Here is a 22552-nt window from a genome sequence, read left to right as displayed (position 1 = left end):
CTCCCTACGGCATTGAGGTAAGAATATTGACTTTGTAACAGTGGCAGATATGGGTTATATGCTATTGGGTTATGTATATATGTACGATTTATCTATATCTATGTTTAGCTTAAAAAACTAGATTTTAACTGAAAGACAATGGGCTATGAAGGGTACTAAATTTGAAACGACTTAGAACAACAGTCTTATGCAACAAAATATCCACAAAAACGTTGTTTGGTTAAAATACTCGATCACCAAAGATTGTGTCATTGTACACAAAAATACCATTACAAACAACATAAACTATGACCACCTACTAGCACAAGACCCTTTGAAGGATGGCCCTCCCCTAGCTTCCTGGAAGTAAAGAAGCTCTTATACATACAGGGTCCGGCAAAAAAACCTCCAGTATTTTTAGACTTTTATATTTAAAGCTATTTATAAATAAAATGGTATTCCCGGAAGATTCGTAGAAAATGGGCAAAAAGTTACAGTTAATGCAGATCGCTACTGTCACATGATTGAGACCTTCCTCCAACCAAACTGAAATCAATTTACTAGGAACCACAAAGAAGTTTGGTTCCAATTTTAAAAATTCAATAACATTTTTCTGTTTAATTGTTTATTTATTTGTCATTGCCTTTTAAAATATAGGAGATCTTTTTGCCGGACCCTGTATAAGCGATGTTTTGGAAAGCGTTAATAACCGGAACTGAATTGAATTAAGAATGAGCTCAAGATTTATGTAAGTAGACTTAAGCCTATTAATTTTCGTGCTTTCCCATTAGATAGTGCCCGGTTATGACACGGATTATTGAAGCTTATATGCGATCTGCTTAAAGAATTGTGTTGGCCAGACGTTTTTCGTGACATAAGCATATGATACGCTCTAATAGATTTTTTCGATTTCCTACGGAATGAATTAGCATTTGGAACTTGAATAGTTCACAAATTATTCTGTTGCAATTTATTGGTACCAGACGCATAAAAAACGATCACATTTTTTCAGATTTACGAGGGCGGTCGATATATACTTTGCCTACACAAAAAAACAAACAAAAACTTTCAAAAAATTTCCATTTATTTTTTAACATAGTCGCCTTTTAACTCCACAAACCACAAGAAACAATGGTCCAATTTCTTTAAGCTGTCTGAAAAATAAATGTTCTCAAGGTCTGCTAAGAAGGCCTCCGTGGCGGCAATGACTTTCTCATTCGACGAACTGGCTTCTTGACCCTGGAAATAAACAGAAGTCGCATGCGGCCAAATCTGGAGAATACAGTGGATGAAGCAGCAGAGATGTTAGCCGGTGCGTTGTCATGGTGGTTGAGCACTTTTTTCTTTGCCCATTTCTACAGTTCGGGGTCGAATCGAGCCAATAATTCGGCATTGTTTTGCCCTTCTCCAAGTAGTTGATGTAGACAACACATTGTGAATCCCAGAAAACAGTGGTCATTAACGTTTCAGCCGATATGGCAATGGGTGAATCCCATTGTTTCGACGTTTCCTTGGTATCTGGCTTGTACCAGTTGATCTATATTTCGTCGACGGCGTCTTTTGAGATGCTTACTCTCTCAGTTATCTCGCGTACCTTCAATCGGGGGCTTGCCAATACGAGATCGTGGATTTTTGTTACGCCATCGAAGGAAGAGAGTCACCGTAGACAACATACAAGCGTTCTTTGATTTTGCTGTGCAATTTTATAAAAACGAGAATCGTATTCCCGAACGTATATACGATAGTTAATATAGTGGGGCTAAGCAATAATTGGACCACCCTCGTATTCCCGTATTTTCTTTACAATAGATCGGAAATCCAAAAATCTTACTTTCGTAATAGTTTCGCAGAAGATTTTAAGGCCTAGATAATTTGTAATAAAAAACTGAGAACTTCAATAAATAAATTAATAAAAACATTTATTTAGATTTTAAACCTAAATACATTAATTTATTAATCTAAAAAAAACATAGTTTATTTTTGTACAAAAAGCCATGATCTTTTATATAGAAAAAAATAAATTATAAAAATGAAGTTTCATGACTAATTTATGTATAAGAGATTTCTTTTGCTTGCATTAATATCAATACTGATTAAAGATGTTTTAGCAGATTTAATTTATTTGCAATAACAATACTTTCTCAGCTCGGGATTTGTGTCATATATACAATTTGCCTGGCTGCCATATTTGTTTACCCGCGAAACTTGAGACAGCTTTGTCGTGGCTTGAAAGTCTTTGAGATTATAGCTTACACTTGCTTCAAAAAGTGCATCACCAGGAGAAAGCGTTACTTGCACCTGATAGAATTCCTCATGAATGTCCATATCGGATGAAAGATCCGGCAGGAAGCCATCTATGTCTTTATTCTTTCTAAATTTAAGAAGTTCTCGGTGCGGAGTTAATTTCAATGCCCAATTGATTAATTTTAATTCAAATGGCTCACAAACTTCTCGAAAGCTATTGGAAGCATCATTGATTGTTGTAAGAATACTTTGAGCAATTTTTTTAATTAGCGGAGTTGATGTATCGTTAATTTGACGCCAATCAAGGCAAGCACACCAATGCGGTTCGATAAAGGCACTTGCACATGAACGATTTTGTGGAATTGGTTTGAAGAGAGATATTCCTCTAGGGACATAATTTGAAGATTCTGTAGCTGAACGGTCATCACTTGATTGAATATCTAAACAAAGCAAATTAGTACATATCTTCAATTAAATAGTAGCTTAATTCTACTTACTCAAAATGTCGAGGAGTGTTTCGTGTATGTCAAAAGGTGTCGTCAAACGGTTGACATTCTCCTGAAAATTACGATACTCCTGTGGATGCCGGTTTTTAAAAGATTCTGGGAAGGCAAAACTGAAAAATGGTAGGCGTTCTTCCTGTTTGCCTTGCAGTGTATTACGAACATCAGAAAATCTATAATATTTAATACATACATACATACACATGTAAATATGTAGCAAAATGTGTTTTAAATACATTATTTAATTTTTTATAATCAAATTAAAAATCTAAATTAATTTAAAGGCTGAGGGATTTTGAAATAAATAAATACAAATAATATTACCTGTTTCCATGATCGGACATTACAATTAGAATTGTATCGTCTAATAGCCTTTTAGCTTTGAGGTTGGTTAGCCATTCAACGAGATCATCATCGGCGCTGCCGATTATATTAATAGAGTCATGAGAGAGCTCTCCGTGAAAACTAAAGACAAACCGCGGATTGTCAGAATATTTTGCCATAAACTGAAATTCAAAATTAATTGTTATTAACTGTTTGTAGTATTGAGTACACTTAGAAAGCTTTAAGTTTCTTAAATAGTTAACATTCACATTAAACTTAGTCAAATTGAAAACAAAATAAAATAAATAACATACATTTCTGGTGTAATCAAGCATCACAAGATGTCCTGGTTGATATCCAATGCAAAATTTCTTATTTGAAGGCATAATATTCTCTAATTCCAGATAGAACGTTCTCAAATAATGATCGGTTGGTTGTTCATCGAAACCATTCATACGATATGTAAATGTACCATATTTAGGGAGATCTTCATTAAAAGAAGTAACATATCCATATCTTTCGAATTCTTTCCAAATCATTGGATATGCATTCACTGACACCGAGTTTCTTTTGCGCTTCCTTGTCTCTGGTAATTCCAATTCCATTCTTCCTGTTAATATAGGTATTAAAGCCTGTGGTGTTCCATCACCAACAATATTATAACCCTGCAGTACCATAGCTTGGCCTTCTTTGACTAGAAATTCATATGTTTTTGGTAGTTTTCGCATGAATGCATTTCGACTTAACGAATCGAATCCAAGCATAAGCACATTGTAAAGCGGGAATTCAGTTTGTTCTACTGATCGGTGGACAGTATCACGGATGCCAGATGCCATACCGTACCATCTACAAAATTAGCAAGTTTAAAAGAATTTAAGTTGACATTTTTTGTTTCTATTTACCTATCGCCATTTTGAGCACTACATACAACTTTTACAAAGTCGGATTGCTGCAGAACATAAGGTTCTTTAGTTTTTGTTACTTTGCCATACTTGGCTTTGTAATCAGTCTTTCGAATAATATCGGTAAAGGAACAAATCACTTCACCCTTGGTCGCTGTAATCTCGGGTTTTACAAAGCAAATAGATTTCTTGAAAGAAATTCAAAATAATGTGTAATCAGTGAATGTGTTATCATCAATTTGGTATATTTATATCTACCTCGCATGTTACCCAATCATCAAGGCTATCTCCACAGTCGATCTTCTGTGTCTCTTTATAAAATGCCATTATCTCTGGATTATCTATTGGTAGATCGGGAATCTTGCATTCGCCTTGATTCATTGGCGATTTAATTGACTCTTCCATTTTTTGCCTGTAAAATAGTTTTAATGTTTATGGTATTTTACATGTAAGATCATTTAACAATAGGATAGGGTACTTACAGTTTAAATTTGTTATCCCCATATTCTCTGGGTCCATTGAAAAATAATCCTAATGCAGATACTCCAAAAAAGAGTAACAATGTTGCCCAGATGAGCCTGCGCAAAAATTTTCGTGCATTGCGCATACTGACGTCCTCGTCTAATCTAAAAGTTGATATGCATTTATTCTATTTGAACGGCAGTTTCAGGCTAAAAAAATAAGGTCAAATATAAGTCAAAACCGAACAATATAATTATCGCGACATTATTGGAAATACATAAATGCGCTGATTAAGTTTGGAAGATGAAGTCGTGTAGCAGATTATAGTATGTGAGTAAGAGGCGAGAATAAGGCAACAACCTTTAGCGAATTAAAACAAAATAAAAACAAGAGTAATGTATACCGCCATGAATTGTATTTGTGTTTTTGTGGTGTTAAATTTTTCCTTTGTCAATGTGGGCTTTTAATGCAGCTTCACTTAATAAGTTTCAAAGTAATCTTTTCAATTTAAGAGGCTTGACATTTTGTATGCCCTGAAAACCCATTGGATATTTATATGTGTGAATAAAGCGTTCATTAACAATACGCAACCGAATTTGAAAGTTTTTTTTAATCACACATTTAACTTCCGTTTTCAAATATTCGCATGGGAGAGGTTGAAATCTAGAGTTTTTTCCATACAGCAAAGGGCTAAGTTAACCCACCAAAGATCACGTCAATTTGACTTATGTACATACATCAATGGTCACGCCGGTCTTGCAGACCGTATTTATAAAGAAGAGTGATTTTTTTTTCATTTTCAATAAATGTTCTTTGGATAATTGCAAAAGATATTTTATCAACCCTAGACGGTTTATGCAATGGCGGATCCAGAGGGGGGGAACGTAAAAGTCATTACCCATCCCCCCCCCCCCCCCGAGAGATAAGTTGTTTGTTTTTTCGTAGGAATTACCTTCAATTCAAAACAAATCATATTGCGTTAATGGATATTACCCCCATTATGTTTTAAATTAGCGTTTTTTTATATGAAAACAACATTTTTATTTTACTTCCTTAGACTTTGTTGCTAAAAGTACTACTTTTAACTGAAGACTGAACCAATAACAATATATGAAGCCCTATTCTTAAAACACAGCACAAGTTCATCAACCAATGGACGATCCAGGGGGTGTCATATGAGCCATAAAGCTTATACAGTTATGTTGTATAAGTAAAGATTTCAACTAAAAATTTGTTAGTAATTGTTAGAAGAAACCTTGCATAAGAGATCATCATTTTTATATTAAGTTACCTTAAAATTCCAAAAACTTTATTATTAATTTTTTTTGACACACATAAACAGTGAACATTAAAGGAGTTTTCTTGTGACATATAGGAACTATATAGCAAGTTTCGCATTAGTAAAAAAATTTCGAACTAGAATTTTAAATTAAACTGACATTACGACATTACAGAAGCCGAAAAAAGTGGGTACCCCAATTCCGTCCGTCTGTCTTTCTTTCCTGGCCCTACAGTTAAAATAATTTTGTTTCTTATTTCATTAATAGAAAAAATAACAGCACTCTACATACAAAATTTGTTAGTATGTGATTTTTCTTGAAACTTTCTCTAAATTTTGTATTCTTGATTTGTCTTTTTTCTACAAGAATAACATATTTTGGTATTGCTCCGGAAGGGTACCCCTCTAAAACCTTTATTTTATTATTAAGATTTCTCAAGAAGTAATGGACCGATTTCAATAATCTTCTCTTTCTGTGCAAGCTCTTGTCAATGATCAAATCATCAAATTGATGATGATTTTTGATGATCAAAAATTTATTTTTTTTTTTGATAAAAAAAAATATTAATTTTGTTTACAAAACTCGATATCTCAGAAAGGGTTGAACATTTTTTCAGAAAATTTAAATACAAAATGTATATTTATAAGCACTTTATTTAGTGCTTACCAAAAATATTTTTAAGACATATTTAAAGTTTGAAGTGATTGTCAAAAAAAAAAAAAATAAGTTAATGTAAATTTTTTCAGAAATAAAATGGCATTTAAATTTTTGAGAAGAACTTTCTTTGCAGGTACATTTTTAAATCTTAAAGTATAGGAAATATTTTTGATTAGACTGTTTGGAACAAATTAACAAGTTCTAGCGCCCCCCCATTCGTGCATTTAATTTCTTTCAAAATTGATTTTCTGTTGAATAAACCTACTTTTAAAGTGAATTTGTTTTTGATGCTCTAGAACTGAGATTTAAACACGAATTTAAATAATACAAACGTCCCAAAAAAGCAAAAGTGACAATTTGATAAACTAATGGCTAAGTGAAAAACATAATAAACTTTTCATATTTGCATTATGACCAGTTATCGGCATCAGCATTTTCGAAACATGATCTTATTTATTTAAGATTTGATTTTAGGAAGCATACAACTGAAACCCCATATGTGTATCGTGATTTTCACAGGGTAGACTATACTAGCCTTGAACTAAATCTGCAGAACATTGATTGGGACAGAGTCTTCTACCTCCCCTCACCTAATGACCAAGTTAAGTTTTTGAACTCTAATATTCTAAACCTGTTTAACAACCATATACCAATCATTATCAACGTCCTTGGTTCTCCGATGAAATTCGTAGGCTTTTATTTCAACGGGATCATGTTTACCGTGAGTGGAAGAGATATAGACTTGTATTACACTTCGAAACCTATCGTACTCTTCTTAACCAAGCAAATGCTAAAATTAGATCCGCTAAAATCGAAGCGTACAGTTCAAAGTTAGGAACAGCCAACAAACGCCAATTATGGAAAAATTTAAGGGAATTAGGGGTAGGTAGATCTAATTTGACCCACATCTTCAACACTATTATTATGACGGGCGTTTACCCTGATGATTAGAAAAAGGGCAAAAATCATTCCAATTCCCAAGGGTCGAAACACGGATGAATTCAGGCCCATCTCCATATTATCTTTCCTGTCCAAGGTTTTCGAGAAAATTCTCCAAAAACAGCTCAATGTCCATATCAGATCACAGAACTTGTTGTCAAGTAAACAATTTGGCTTTCGTGGGAAGCACAGTTGTACTACAGCAATAGTCAATGTAGTTGAAGAAATAAGATTGGCATTAGATGATAACCTTGTATCTTTTCTAGTATTACTAGACTTTTCAAAAGCCTTTGATACGGTGGACCATCACGTTTTATGTTAGAAACTTTCTAGTTGTTATGGTTTATCTCCATTGGCGGTTAAGTTGATAAAAACATATCTGCAAGATAGATTTCAGGCGTTGTCGGTTGATAACAAAAGTCGTCATTCCTTCCCACAACCAGAGGAGTTCCCAGGGTTCTATTTTGGGTCCCCTTCTCTTCTCTCTATACATTAATGAAATACCAACTCAGATTTCGGGATGTGCAATTCAAATGTTTGCTGATGATGTACAGTTGATTTATAGTTGTCCCCTGGGGCTAATAGAGGATGGAGCTTATACTATCAACCAAGATCTCGAAAAAATATCAAACTGGTCTCAGAATAATGGTCTTTTCTTAAATCCTATCAAGTCAAAATGTGTTATCATCAATAAATCAGCAACTAATATGAAGTATTTTCCAAGCATCTGCTTGAATGGTATACCAACTGAATTTACATCGAATGCGCGAAATCTAGGTATGTTGTTTAACAGGAGACTTACTTGGGACAGCCATATCAATGTGTAGGTGGGTAAGGTTTATGGGGTTCTTAGAATGTTATGGTCGTCACAACATTTTACGCCCTTGAACACTCGGATGATGATTGCCAAAACGCATATGATCCCAATATTAACTTATGGTGGCGAAGTTTTTAGCAACTGTGATGCCAACAGTAGAAGAAAATTGAATGTCGCCTTTAATAACATAGCTCGCTACATTTTTGGTCTACGTCGTTTTGATCGTATTTCGGAATTTTCACGCCAAATTTACAACTTTTCCTTTGATCATCTCATGCGGTACAGGACTCTACTCCTACTCTGTAACATAATGAACACGCAACAACCTTCTAGTTTATATAATAGGATTCAATTCAGTTCCTCAAGCAGATCCTTAATGCTTATGCACCCTCATTATTCCTGTCGTACCTCTGAACAACAATTTTTTGTTTACGCTATCCTTCTGTGGAATCTTCTGCCTAGAAACTTGAAAACTTTAAATGGAGAAACTAAGTTTCGATTAGAACTCCGAAGTCATTTTCAAATTGCCTAATTTTCAAAGAACCCCGCATAAAGTTGAGAGTTGAGATTAATATGTGCGAATTTTATATTATATGATTTTAAATAACGAACTGAACTACTAAAATTTGTATAAACATACATATGTACATAAATATTATATACTAATTGTTATTTTAATTGAATAAATCAATTTGAATTTAAAGAATGAGATTATTAATTAAATTAAATTAAATTTTGTATAAACTCAAAAATTTTATATAAATTCATCTTTGAAGTAGCCTGTTTACTATTTTATGTTTTGTATTTTAGCATATCACTAATATTATAAGATGTATGTTTTACTGTGTATGCATTCAAATCTATATATATATTGATATAAAAGCTTTGAATGTCATGAAGTGAAAAGAGATTCTGAAACGTGTAATTTGTGAGTGCTACACAAACATTTCTTTACAATTTATTTGTTAACCTTCCTTAATTTGTTTTAATTTAACTTTTTAGAGAAATTATGTACTTAAATGCATTTACTTCCTTAAATTTAAGAAACAAATATTTTTCTATAAGATCAAAATACGAGTAAGCAGATTGATAACGATAGTAATAAAAGACTCCCGAAAATTTAGTTCGAAAAAACTACGACATTTCTACATATTAGATTCTCTCTCATTTTCTGGATTTTTTTTGAATTTTTGAAGGGTTTTTCTCATTAATAGAAATGGATACAGGTTAGGTTAGGTTATTGTGGCTGTCCAAGATGGAAACGGACACACTTAGGCCAGTTTAATGGCCCATTGTGATACCACATGAATCTTGAGGCTTCCTCCTAAGCTCAATGGAACCAGCTTGAGTCCCTTACGAAACGTGAGAGGCTGATTATACCGATATGATTTAGATCGTTAAAGAAGAATTCTCCTAGGTAATTCTTGCGTTTTCGAGCTAGAGCACGGCATGTTCAGAGAAGATGAAGAACCTTTTCTTCCCCTTCCACGTCCATACAGCTTCTGCAATAGTCATTTGAGAATACGCTTAGTCTCGTGGCGTGCTTTCCTATTAGACAGTGTCCGGTTATGACACCTATTATCGAGCTTATATGCGACCTGCTTAGAGAGAGCAAGCACCTTGAATGTTTTAAATCCAGTGTTGGCCAGATGTTTTTTGTGGCTTGACACGTGGTGATGTTGTTCCACCTGGTGCCTGCCCTCCTCACAGCGTCTTGCATTAGCAACAGTTTACAAGTAGCGATTGGTATGCCAGTACTTGCCAAACGTGGTAGGATGGGCTGTACTGTACCGTTCCTGGCGAGTTCGTCTGCCTTACAGTTACCTGGAATGTCTCTATGGCCCAGCACCCAGCAAAGGTGAATATTTAACTGTTTCTCCATTAGAGATGATCGACAGTTATGGACTGTTATAGAGTTTGTAGAGACAGAGTCCAGAGATTTGATAGCGACCTGGCTGTCAGAGAAAAAACGGATATCAGATGTTGATATCACGTTTTCTTTGAGCCAAGACAAGACTTCCTTAATCGCCAAAAGTTCAGCCTGGAACACGCTACAATGATTGGGAATTCGGAATGAGAGACTTAATTTCAGTCGTTCAGAGTACACACCTCCACCAACCCCTTCTTTGAAATGGATACAAGAAAAGTATATTTTATTTTTGGAAAATAAGACACATTTCAAAACAATTTCTTAACTTCTTTAAACTTTTGTGTTTTAGCTCCTAAATATGTAGGGAGTGACCCAAATAAAATAGTTAGACCATACCTTACTGGACAACAGTGTTCTAAAATAATTTGATTAATAAAGTTGTTTAGCAATTAAAATGTGAAAATATGCGGCTAATATAAATATTATATAATTTAAATTTTGTTAGCCGCCTTTAAAAAACATTAAAGAACATTTGTAAACGGTGAGCAAAAACTCATCTAAGTGTGTGATACCCCCCTCCTGATTAGAAGCCTGGGTTTATTTCACTCTTAATATTTTATAATGTTTTTGACGTAAATCATTACAAATTACAAAGATTTTACAAATTTTAGTATACATAAATAGAAAAATATTATAAAATAGAAATAAACAAAAAGTCATATAATAAAATGATTTCTCTTGAGATTAAATTTTTTTTTAAATTCAAACAAAACATTTCCTTATACAAAATTTAATGGTGACTACTTGGCTTACTTAATCGGTGACCAAAGTCTCACTGGCCAGGTTTATACCAATACTTTGAAACGTGTCCTCAAGTCAGGATTAAGTTATAAAATTTGGAAAGGGGATTTGAAATGCGACAGTTATTCAAAATTTCAATAACAACTGACCGTGGAGGAAAAAGTTATTGGCATTATTGAAGGAACCTTGTCTCACAGACATATTGGTCACCATTGGCGGGTTAAACAAATACTGAAAATATTCTAAATATTTATAAGAGATTGTTGAAAACGTGCAGCAAATGGTTTGGTTTTTATTTTTATTGCATGCACTTACGAGTACATATTTTGTAATTAAGAATTTGTTTTTTCAAGTATATCGTGCACCAGTTCGTAATAGAATTACTCTAGGTACTTAGTTCATAAAGAAAGATTTTTATCAGTGCTAATTTAGCGTATCTAAATACATATTTGTTTTGGTATTTTATATTCAAAATAGTTCTTATACATGCATACATAGGTACAAGAATTAAAAAACATATATTTTTTGTCGTTATTTTCAAAGTTTTTCATTGTGAGATAAAAGGGAATTCGAACTGTTTATTCCGAGAACAAAGTGTACACGAAAAAGTTTGGTATCAAATGAAAAATGATGAGGAATACACTTTGAAAAGTTCATGTGCAAATTTCCAATATTATAGCTTCTAGAGCTAATAGAAAAATGCAATGAATTTAGACCAACGCTTTAATTTCTATTTATTCATTTCGGTAGAGCTTTTGACTTCTTTAAAAACGAAATGACATAGTACTCCCTGAAAACATAAACCCAAATATTAAAAAGACGTTCAGAAACATATACAAAAATAACACAGATTGAATGAAAACAGAGAATATAGTACGCGAATGTAATATAACAAGAGGAGTTAGACAACGCGATCAACTTTAACCGCCTCTATTTAGTTCAGTTCTGGAAGACATTTTCCAAAATACCTAACTGGAAGACACATGAATAAAGGATATGTGTAAAAGTTCTTAACACAATTTAAGATTTGCATACGATATAGTTTCTATTTCTACAAAAGCTTCACACATTCAAGACATGTAGACGAAACTAACAGCCTTGTGTAAAAATTATGGACTTCAAATAAACAAATCGAAAACTAAAGTCATGGCAAATCACACAAAAGACGATACATTGGACAAAGAAAAATTGAGCACTTAGAAGATTATATATATTTGGGGCAACTAAAATCATTTAGGTACTAAGAAAATAAAGAAATTAACATACGCATCACAAATAGCTGGAAACAATTCTGTACCCTTAAACATATTTAATAAATGGAACAAAGTGCAGACACAATGAAATATATCTTCGACTCTGCTATTTTACCGATCCTTACTAACGGACTACAAACAATGAGCTTGACTGCAAAAACACTTGACCAGCTAAAGCTATTTAGACCAAAATGGAAGGAAAAATTCCAAAACCAAGTCAAAGGGTGCTCAATTTCAAAATACGCTCCGCAGAATACACACAGAATTTTGAAAAAAATACTACTTACATATTTTACAAAATTTCGATGGGTATTGTGCCATCTGTTGGTGCTAACTACTCACTTCAGATATCAAGAAAAGCATTATTCAATTATATACCACTAGTTTTTCTTTCTTCCACTTGCAAAGCTTTCTACTATGAAAAATTGAATATTTTTTGAGTAACCTGAATAGGCACAAAAATTAAAATTGTCATTGGATTGGAATAAAACAAGTTTAATTTTGAGTTTAGTTCGATCCCTGATAACAGTACTCACACACAATAAAAATTGAGGGATGTAATGACCATGCCCAGGTATATTTAATAATATTTAGATCACATGAGTACGGCAGGAATCGAAGGAAGTGCAAATTTTGCTCTTCTGTCCTAGATTTTATAATGTAGGCCAAGTTTAAGAGTCAAAAAATGTTAGACTATTTAGGAAAATGGTTCTTCCCAAGATTCCCTTATACCCAACTCCAGTAATTTTTGATGTAAACACCTAAACTTTTCATAACATCTTTTAATAGAACAACACCTCCTTCACAGTTGTGATTAAGCTCTTAACACCAAGGTTGACCTATCAGGGCCACCGAAATGAAATAGTTTAACGCTAATAGTATAACTTTCGGTTGTTTTTCAACAAGTGTAATTCGTTTAAGATGGCACTACTTTTAATAACTCTTAAAACTTCTGAGAGACTTGCGTTTACGTTAGTTTTTTGTTTTATTTTTACCTCAGAATCACAAGAATCAGATACACACCTTAAAATTGCTCGTCTTCAATTGCTTTTTTTTGCAGTTCTTTCAACCTCTCTTATCTTTTACCTGTACGAGTCTTTATTTTGTAAGTAAGAATAAAAGCCTTTAAGACTTCGGCCGATATTATCAACTGTTGCGGCATCTTTATAAAAATAATAAAATTTTCGTGGTCTAGAAGTTAGTAATTGTGTTTAACTCCAAACTATGTGTTTGAATTTGTTTAGATAAAAAGTGATAGGTATTCAATAAAAATTGTTTTCTACATTTTAGAATATAACCTTAATCCGTCTTTATTACACAGATTATGAGAATATGAGCCTCTCATCATGAACACTCATCGCATAGGCAAGATTAATAAATCAAATAGGAGATATTTTTCGCAATTTTTAAAAGCAAAACATCATATGTTAGCAGGTATTTAGAAGGTAATGCAATAATAGGTTGTTTGAATCTTAAATTTTTTGCCTTCTTATTAACTTTTTAATGGATAGACTAAAAAGTCTTGAAATTTTGATCGAACTTTATTACTTTACCCAAATTATACTCGTCGACAAAATGTCGCGTTATACAATTAAAATCATTTATGATTAAGATCATTTATAGGTCTTCAATTGACTATGTCTGAAGTTTTAGAAATAATTGAATAGTCTATGGTTTTCAATGATTCGTTTTAGATTACATTTTTCGAGCTATTTTTGGCAAAAATCACGAATGCCCGGTGTTATTGGGGTGGTAGATGAAACTACATTTTACTTTTACTTTGATAAAAAAAACTTTGCTCGCAAACACATTTGATGTAGAGTGATTATTTTCAATTTTGCCTTGTTTTGAATTCTACTTTCGAGGTACGTAGTTAATCGTTTATTCGAAAGTTCATAAGAATAAAGGTGGCACTACTAGAACTATTCAATTCTCGTTGGTTTGAAAGTAGTCAAATAGATACATAGTACCAATTTTTCGAATTCGAGCAATTTCATTGTAGAATCGAGTTGCATAGTAGGGCCCCGGGTTTATGTGTTTGGACTCCGAAATAACCGTTTTCAAAACTATTTTTTAATTTTTTTTTAAAATTAATTCCAAAAAAAGCACTACCCGTGGCATGATAGTTAGTGCGTTGGACTGTCATGCAAGGGGTCTGGGGTTCAATCCCTGCCTGTGCCACCGTAATTTAATTAATTTTCGCGGGTACTGCCTCTTGCGAGGAATTGACAAATTCTTCAAGAGTAATTCTTGTCATGAAAGAGTGCTTTCTCAAACTAGCCGTTCGGATTCGGCCTAAAATTGTAGGTCCCTTCCATTCCTGACAACAGTACTCGCACACAGGAATGGTTGAGAGTTGTAAGTCACTAGGCCCTGGTTCACAACGGACTGTTGCGCCACCCCATTTGATTTTGAATTCCAAAAAAAAACAGGTACGGATCATTGCTATCGGGTCGTTAAATACTAGTTTTAATCGAATTTCATTAGAGTTCTGGAGTGACCTGCTCTAGGTCCAGATTCAACCCCAAAAAAATCTATGGGGTAATATAAAATGGGCTGTTGCGACCAGAAAATCAATGGGTAAGCCTCTATCTGGGAAATAATCTATCAGGAGAGCATTAAAATTACTCCTTCTCAATGTACAGCGCCCGACGGTACAATGCTCCCGAGATTCAACACTGAAATTAAATGCAGATTATTTGCAAAAAAGTTTTAAAAATGGAGGACACTAGACTGCCCAAGCTTATTCTTCAGTATGCAGTTCTTAACAAAAAGCTATTTTGTACGGATTGGATTAATCTTGCTGCCAACTGCGGTATGACGATTAATTACTTGAACATGAAAGCTGACAACTGGAAACAATCTTTGTACGAAGTAATATCTCTAACAGACGAAGATGAGAGATACTCATTCATCGAAATGGCGAGATTGTCGACTGAGAGAAAATTTTATGCCAAGAGTTTATATTTTATATAATCTGAATAAGCGGAATTATTTCAACAATGCCTACTCTTGTTTAGAAATAGGGACAGTTTTTAAAATAAGAGGAGAGCTGTTAAAATTGAATTACCGGCCACGTGCCACATCGAACAGAGAGAGCTGAAACATGTAATATTTGCAATCTACACGAAAGGGAAGACATATTACACTTTGTGGCGACTTGCCCTATACTTAAGGAGATTAGTTGATATCACTTCGGGAAAAATAATCTCACACAAAAAGCGTTTTTCAACTATCTGAATGGTGCAAATTAAATGCTGCTCTACAAATTTACCATTGAAACGATGAACTACAGAGAAAAAATCCACAAAGAATATTTTTAAAAATTCTAAAGATCTATTTTTGCTAGTTTGATTTCAATACACGTAAAGTAAAGTTTTTAAAACCATTTGCTTTTTTGTGTTAACTAAACGAAAAATTACTTTTATTTGCTATTTTGTTTTAACTAAATTGAAAGTTCCACTTTTTGTTTTAACTAAACTGAAAGTTACATTTATTTACTAATTTGTTTTAACTAAACTATACCAAACATACTTAATTTTATATGTCAACTAAATCTTAAATATCACAAAAAAAAAAAACAATATAATAATTTAATAACAAAATGTATAATGAAATTATCACTTTATTTGAAATTCAAAAAATAATAGTATTTGCCAGCCAGGCAGACGATATTAATGTCATGTCTGTATTTTTATTCAATGTAATACGTAATATAATAATAATAATGTTTAGTTTTATGGATAATATTTATGAATTCTATGATGTGCAGAAGTTCTACGACAAAAGATATTTCTAACTAAATACTAAAGATAAAAGAGGGTTTAAACACAATATACACGAAGTCAGATGCCTTTATATTAAATTCCCACTTGGGTTGGCAAAATCCTAACAGTTTTACATTAAAACTGCCCTAAATAACTAGAAAAGGTTGTATATTATGAATTAAGAGCAATTAAATATGAATATATACACTACATCAAAAAATTGCACGTACAGCAATTGAAAATAAATGGGTTTCCCTTACACTATGAGCTTAATACCACAAATCTCAGCTTATTGACTATTTGATAAAATTATATTTTACAATTAGTATAATTTTGCCAGGAAGGTCAAAAAATTTCTCGTACATCAACAAATGTTCGTACACTGCTCTCTTCTCTAACAAAATGGAAATAACGGTTCTTTTTGAAATGTAAATTGTGTACTGCAATGATATTGCGAGATCTAGGCTCAGTATGCCGTGGTGTATTGATCTTTTCAATTGTTTTTTTTTTTTTTTTTTTTTTTAATTTTGCGAAATTTATCTTGAAAAAAAATGGAGGCTTTTCATAGCCTGAAGTAAGAGAACTGAATTTTAAACTAAGAAACGACGGAAAAAGTTATGCTGGGTATCGGCAACTATTGGTAGCCCACGGTCTACAGTTCAATACGTATGACAAAATTATTTTGAAATGTGGCGAACAATAAAATCATTGGTGTTAAAACAAAGGAAGAGTTCAATAAAAAGTATTACATTCGAGAACGTTTTGATAAGTGATAGTAAATTACTAGCTGGAAAACTTAATGAATTTTTTGTTACGAGTGTTATAGACATAAATAAAGCTATACCGAAAGAAAACTATTTTGATTATATTGAAAACCATGACAAAGCTTTTGAATTTCAGTTTGTGACTTTTAATGAGTTAAAAATATTTATCAAAGGCATGAATAATAAAAAAGATTCAAATATGTTGTCAGTTAACATGATAATTGATTCGTTTCACATTATTGGAGGTCACTTGTGCAAAGTAGTAAATGAAAGAAGGTGTTTTCCCGGATTGTTGGAAAGAATCATTGGTGGTTCCCATTGCCAAGAATACTAACCCACTAGGGCCCGAGGAGTACCGACCGGTAAATATGTTGCCTAACGATTGAAAAATTTCGTGGAATGTCAATCAGGATTCAGGGAAGGCCATAGCTGCGAATCCTTGATTAACTTAATAATTGCCGACTGGAAGACGGAAATAAATTCGAAAATGAAAATCGTTGCCGTATTTGTTGATCTCCGAAGAGCGTTTGAAACAGTGGATAGAGACATCCTTCTGAAAAAGCTGGATAGATATGGAGTCAGAGGCAAGGAGTTAAGATGGTTCCAATCATATTTACAGAGGAGAACGCAAAGAACAAGAGTTGAAGAAACTGTTTCTGAATCTACAAATGTGAATTTAGGTGTTCCGCAAGGATCTGTTTTAGGAACTTTGTTATTTATAATGTATGTTAATGAAATGCCTAAAGTAGTAAAGTATTCTTTCCTTAAACTATTTGCTGATTGGATTGCTGTATGTCGTAGGCAAAAATATAAACGAATGTGTTAAGAAAATTAACTTTGATTTAATGCAACTAAGTAAATGGTTTCGTATGAATAAATTAAGTTTGAATATAGGAAAAACAAAGTGTATGATGATTAACGGAGAAACGAATGCAGAAGTTAAAATTGAAAACCAGACTGTAGAAACAGTAGATAAAATAAAGTATCTGGGAATAATGTTTAATAAAAAGTTAGAATTCAAAACCCATATTGATTTCATATCGAAGAAAATTAGTAAAAAAATAGTTTTTTTTCGAGAATTAGAAAGCGAATGTCAATTCTGTGTGCAATAAATGTGTATAACACAATAATTAAACCTCATTTTGAATATTGTTCAACAACAATTTATCTCGGTAATATAACAATGATTGACAGATTACAAAAGTTGCAGAATAAAGCGATGAGAATAATACTTAAATGTCATTGGTTAGCCCCGATGGTTTATATATTAAAATGGCTAAGCATAAACCAGATAACTTCTATGAATGTGTAAATTTATGTCTTTAATATGAAATATGTGATAAAATTAGATATGTAAGTGATATTCATGGTCATAATGTGAGAAATAGATGTGATATTCGTCTTCCTTTGTTAAGAACGCATTCTGCACAAAATATGCTTGTTTACAATGGTCTAAAAATATTTAATGAATTGCCTAATGATTTGAAATTGGAACAACATTTTAAAATGTTTAAAAAGAAACTGGTAAATTATGTAAAAACAAAGTATATTTAAAGATAAGTTTATTTATATTGAATATAAAGTAGTTTATACAAATAGCTAAATATTGCTAGATAAAGAAAATAATAATAATAAAAATAAAATAAAAGCTTTGAAGTGGTCCCAGAAAGAGATCGAAAAAAATACTAGACGCTCATATGGAACGACAAATTGAAAGAATGGTAAAGGCTGATCTCAAGTTAAGTGGTCCTAAAATAGCTGCTGACATTCAAGCAAATGAGGAAATATCGCTTTACCTTCAAACTATTCGGAACTTTCTGCATTCAAAGGGATATAATGGTCGCACGGTAAAAAAACCCTATGTTTCAAAAGCAAAAGTTTCTAACGCTTGAACTATGCGAATGCATACGTTTCGAAACTAGACGATTTTCGAAAAATGTGTTATTCCTTGAAGAATTTGCAATCATGGAGAAGGCAATGCTATGGTCTGATTAGTTATGGGGTCCAATGGTATGGGAAATTTAGTTTTTATAGAAACAACAATGGATAAAAACAAATATTTACAAATTTTAAAAGTAAATTTGAAAGCAATCGCTTTAAAAATTGGCCTTAAAGACGACTTTTTACTTATGGAAGACAACGATCCTAAACATTCATCAAGGATAGTAAAGGAGAGGCTTCTCAATAATGTTAAAACCCAATTGTATCATAATCCCCAATCTCCAGACCTTAATCTCATTGAGCATCTTTGCGATTATTTAGGAAGAAATGGTCCGAGAATCAAAAATAAGTAATAAAACCAGCTAAAACCCGTTATATTGGAAGAATGGAACAAAATTTCACGGAAACACTTCAAAACTAGTTCTCTCTATGAAGAATCACGTTCAGGATTTTATAAAAGTGAAAGGTTATCACACCCGCTACTAAAACTTACATACATATATATAATTAAGTTTTTCATCACTATACTTGCAATTTTTTGAGCTTTGATTTCCTACTTTGTCTAATTTGTTGCATTTTTTTTTTCTTCTGAAGTTTGTACTAATTTATTTTGTTTTGTTTTCAATCCTCATTTAATAAACAATACAAAAATTGAAAAAAGAATAGTTGAATATTAGTTTTACTTTAAATACCTTAGCTATTATTTTGAAGAATCACCTGTACGAACAATTTTTTCATATAGTTTACAAGTTTATTTATTTAATAAAATAATAAACACTTTGTTTTGAACAGAGTACAGATTTCAATTTGAGTGACTAAATTATGTGAGCACAGGTGTACTTTATAAGTTTATATCAAATTATAAAAGGTTGTAACTCAAAAACTAGAGCCATCCAAAATCTCTGAAAGAATATACAATTTGATTGAAAGCTAGGTACATTATCTTCTTTTATAATTAAATTATAGGAACATTTTTTTGTACAAATGGACGCTATTTTTTAATAGTAATATTTATTATTTTATAAGCTAAAGGTTAGTATCGCATGTCGTTAATAAAATTGAATTGCGTTTTAAATTATAAATACTACCTCTGTGTCTATCGATTTACCATACAGTTAATGTTTCACTCAATATTAAAAAAGTAATACAGTAATTAACATTTGTCAACACTTTTATTCGCCTGTAGGTTCTTAACCTACATTAGGTATATCTTACACAAAACTTCCCACTTTCCGACCAAAGTTGAAATCTTTACGAAAATTGACTTATCTTACACAAAACTTCCCACTTTCCGGCAAAAGATGAAATCTTTACAAAAAGTTAAACTTCTTTTCGTTCTTCTTGAATTGTTTAAAATTTAACAGAACAAGAATTGCACAAACACCAAGGTTTTCAATAATTTATTCACATGATAAAAAATACATTTTTTTCGCAAAAGAATGTAGAAGACGTAGATGGTTGTTGATTTGTACTTTACATATTTAAATCTATGGAAAATGGAGATGTTTGCGCATAGAATACTAAGTAAATAAATGTTTTAAAAGTTGTCTTTGCATATTTATTAATGCCATGATGAAGGTGTGTATATTTTTTGACACTTAACAGAACGTTGTAATAAGCGAATAAAATATGATCAAAATAATTAGAATTCTTAACTTAAGTAAGGTGATAATTATATAACTGTAAATAGGTACATTTTTGAACTTGAAAGTGAGTTAACTTTTTCCAAACAAAGTATTTTGCAAAATTCAATTCATTTTGCACACAAAAGTGAAATGATAACGAAACGAAGCCGCCTTTTATTTTTGTTTTTGACTAAAATATCGTTGGGTCGACTAGACGGTCAAAGCAGTGGGATTTGTTTTATTATTTATTTTGAATTGTATGTATAATACCTATAGAAGAAGAAAATGAATGAAAATGAATGAATACAAATGAAAATAATAATCAAAAAATGAATCGTTCGTAAAAAGACTGTCCTACCTTTGCTATAACAAAAGGTAGACATGAGCATTTTTTTGACACAAAGAAGTTATCAAAAATTAGACGCGTCCCACGAACGTGGTTAATTTTTTCCAACTATTTGAATCGATTTTGTGAAAAATATTTGGTTTGTTGGTTCAGCTTTCCCTTAACCTACCACGAATTTCAACACGAGTTTTTTTTCATTTGATAGATATGTACAAATAAATAATAATTATACCAATTTTAGAGCGAGGAAACATTTATTTCTATTTTAAATTAATTTTCAGAGTTCACTTTTTCACATACGAAACACGGAAAATGGTTGATTTTGACATTTCTTCCCTGTTTTTTGGTCGGTGTTGCCATACTTGTTTTTTTTTTTTTGTTGGGGATTTCTTTGATTTTAGTGCTGAAATGCAAAAAGTACTTTTCATATACCCAACTGTTAGTTCGCCGTACTATCAATTCAAAAACAAAATGTTTTAGGCTCAAAATACGAAATACAAAACAAGTAGGGTTAAGTCAGAAAAAGAAAATGTTTTTTTTATTACTTAAAGCTTTGTATATTAATTTGAATAGTACTATCATGGAACACAAAATTTTGGTACGAAAGGCGGACCATGGGGGCGCTGCCTGTAGGAAAATTAAGTGTGGAATCTAAGAGCGACTGGAAGTATAAAAATATTGAAATAAATAAATTAAATAAATTACTCAAATGTAGACAAAAATCAGTCGTTGCCAACGTTACCTGAGATTTGTTTTATTCGTACCTATCAATGTATAGAAGATATGCATATACAATACATTTAATTGTATGTGTTTTAGATTTGTTAGCAGAAAATTGTATTCATTTGATTTTAGATTTTCTATTTTTGTAAAATGTGAAAATTTAAAAGCAACGTTTTCAAATTTAAGTTTTGATACAATGCTTCGTTGCCATATTTTGAATTTTTCCAAAATACATTCGATGTAGGTATTTTTTAAATTTGTTTTTTTTTTTTTATTGTAATGTGGGTAGTGGGTGGATTGGGTAGGTATGTAGACAAGTAAGTATTAAGGAGGTTGGGGTGTATGAAGCTGAATTATAAGGACTTAAGTCGTTTCGTATTATAGAGTTAAGTCATGACTCAAGCCAGAATTAAACAATCAACTAAGGGCCAAAGCGTTGATTCTGTGAGACATCATTTGTCTGTCGATTTGTCTTGCTTAAAAGTTTGTCTATATGTACTAGTATCAATTTTACCAAATTTGAGTACTATTTTTTGTAAATTTTATTTTTTATGAAAAAACGGACTGTTGGATTTTTATATAAAAATTGCTGAATATCGAAAACAATATTTTCTGTAAAATAAAATAAGTTTAAAGCCAATATTTTTAATTTTTGAAAAGCTTTTGAGTCGAAAGTAAATTTTTACCAAGTTTCAGTATTATTTTTTTAGAGTTTTATTTTTTGTAAAAAAACTGTCAATTTGATTTTCTTCAAAATTCTATCGAATGTTGAATACAATATTTCTTATAAAATAAAATTAGTTTGAAGCCAATATTTAAAATTTTTGAAAAGATATTTGAGTCGAAAACCAATTTTTACCAACTTTTGTTAATTTTTTTTTATGTTTTTAATTTTTTGTACAAATACTGACAATTCGATTTTTTTCAAAATTTTACTGAATGGTGAAAACAATATTTTGTATAAGATAAAATTAGTTGGAAGCCAATAGCTACAATTTTTGAAAAGATGTTTGAGTTGAAAATCAATTTTTACCAACTTTTATACATTTTTTTTAGGTTTTTATTTTTTGTAACAAAAATTATTAATTAGATTTTTCTCAAACTTTGTCCTAATGTTGATAACAATATGTTTTATAAGTAAAAATTAATAAGAAGCTATTATCTCAAATTTTTGAAAAGATATTTGAGTCGAAAATCTATTTTTACCAACTTTTATTATTTTTTTTTTTAGGTTTTTATTTTTTATAAAAAAACCTATCAATTCGATTTTTCTCAAAATTTTATCAGATGTCAAAAACGTTATTTTTCGTTACATACAATTGTTTTGGAGATAAAATCATTTTTTGTTCGTAAAA

At 31.7% G+C, this 22552-nt stretch overlaps 1 protein-coding gene across 6 annotated transcripts; it reads right to left on the bottom strand.

The window, feature by feature from the left end:
- Nucleotides 1-1872: 1872 nt before the first annotated feature.
- LOC129939183 (uncharacterized) lies at nucleotides 1873-20392 on the bottom strand. Of its 6 annotated transcripts, none has more exons than XM_056047093.1 (8): nucleotides 19778-20392; nucleotides 4435-4623; nucleotides 4211-4364; nucleotides 3953-4140; nucleotides 3365-3896; nucleotides 3051-3232; nucleotides 2721-2899; nucleotides 1873-2663 (listed from the first exon to the last, which is right to left on the bottom strand). In XM_056047093.1, the coding sequence occupies exons 2-8, from the start codon at nucleotides 4557-4559 to the stop codon at nucleotides 2098-2100; spliced, it is 1926 nt and encodes a 641-aa protein (XP_055903068.1). In that variant the 5' UTR covers nucleotides 4560-4623; nucleotides 19778-20392; the 3' UTR covers nucleotides 1873-2097. The 6 variants fall into 6 exon arrangements, with proteins under 6 accessions (XP_055903068.1, XP_055903067.1, XP_055903073.1 ...); XM_056047092.1 differs by having other exon boundaries at nucleotides 20198-20392; XM_056047098.1 differs by having other exon boundaries at nucleotides 4435-4578; nucleotides 20198-20392.
- Nucleotides 20393-22552: the final 2160 nt, after the last annotated feature.

Source organism: Eupeodes corollae, chromosome 1, assembly GCF_945859685.1.
Source record: "Eupeodes corollae chromosome 1, idEupCoro1.1, whole genome shotgun sequence".
In the NCBI taxonomy this organism is placed as follows: Eukaryota; Metazoa; Arthropoda; class Insecta; order Diptera; family Syrphidae; genus Eupeodes; species Eupeodes corollae.
This window is presented reverse-complemented; position numbering and strand designations above follow the sequence as displayed.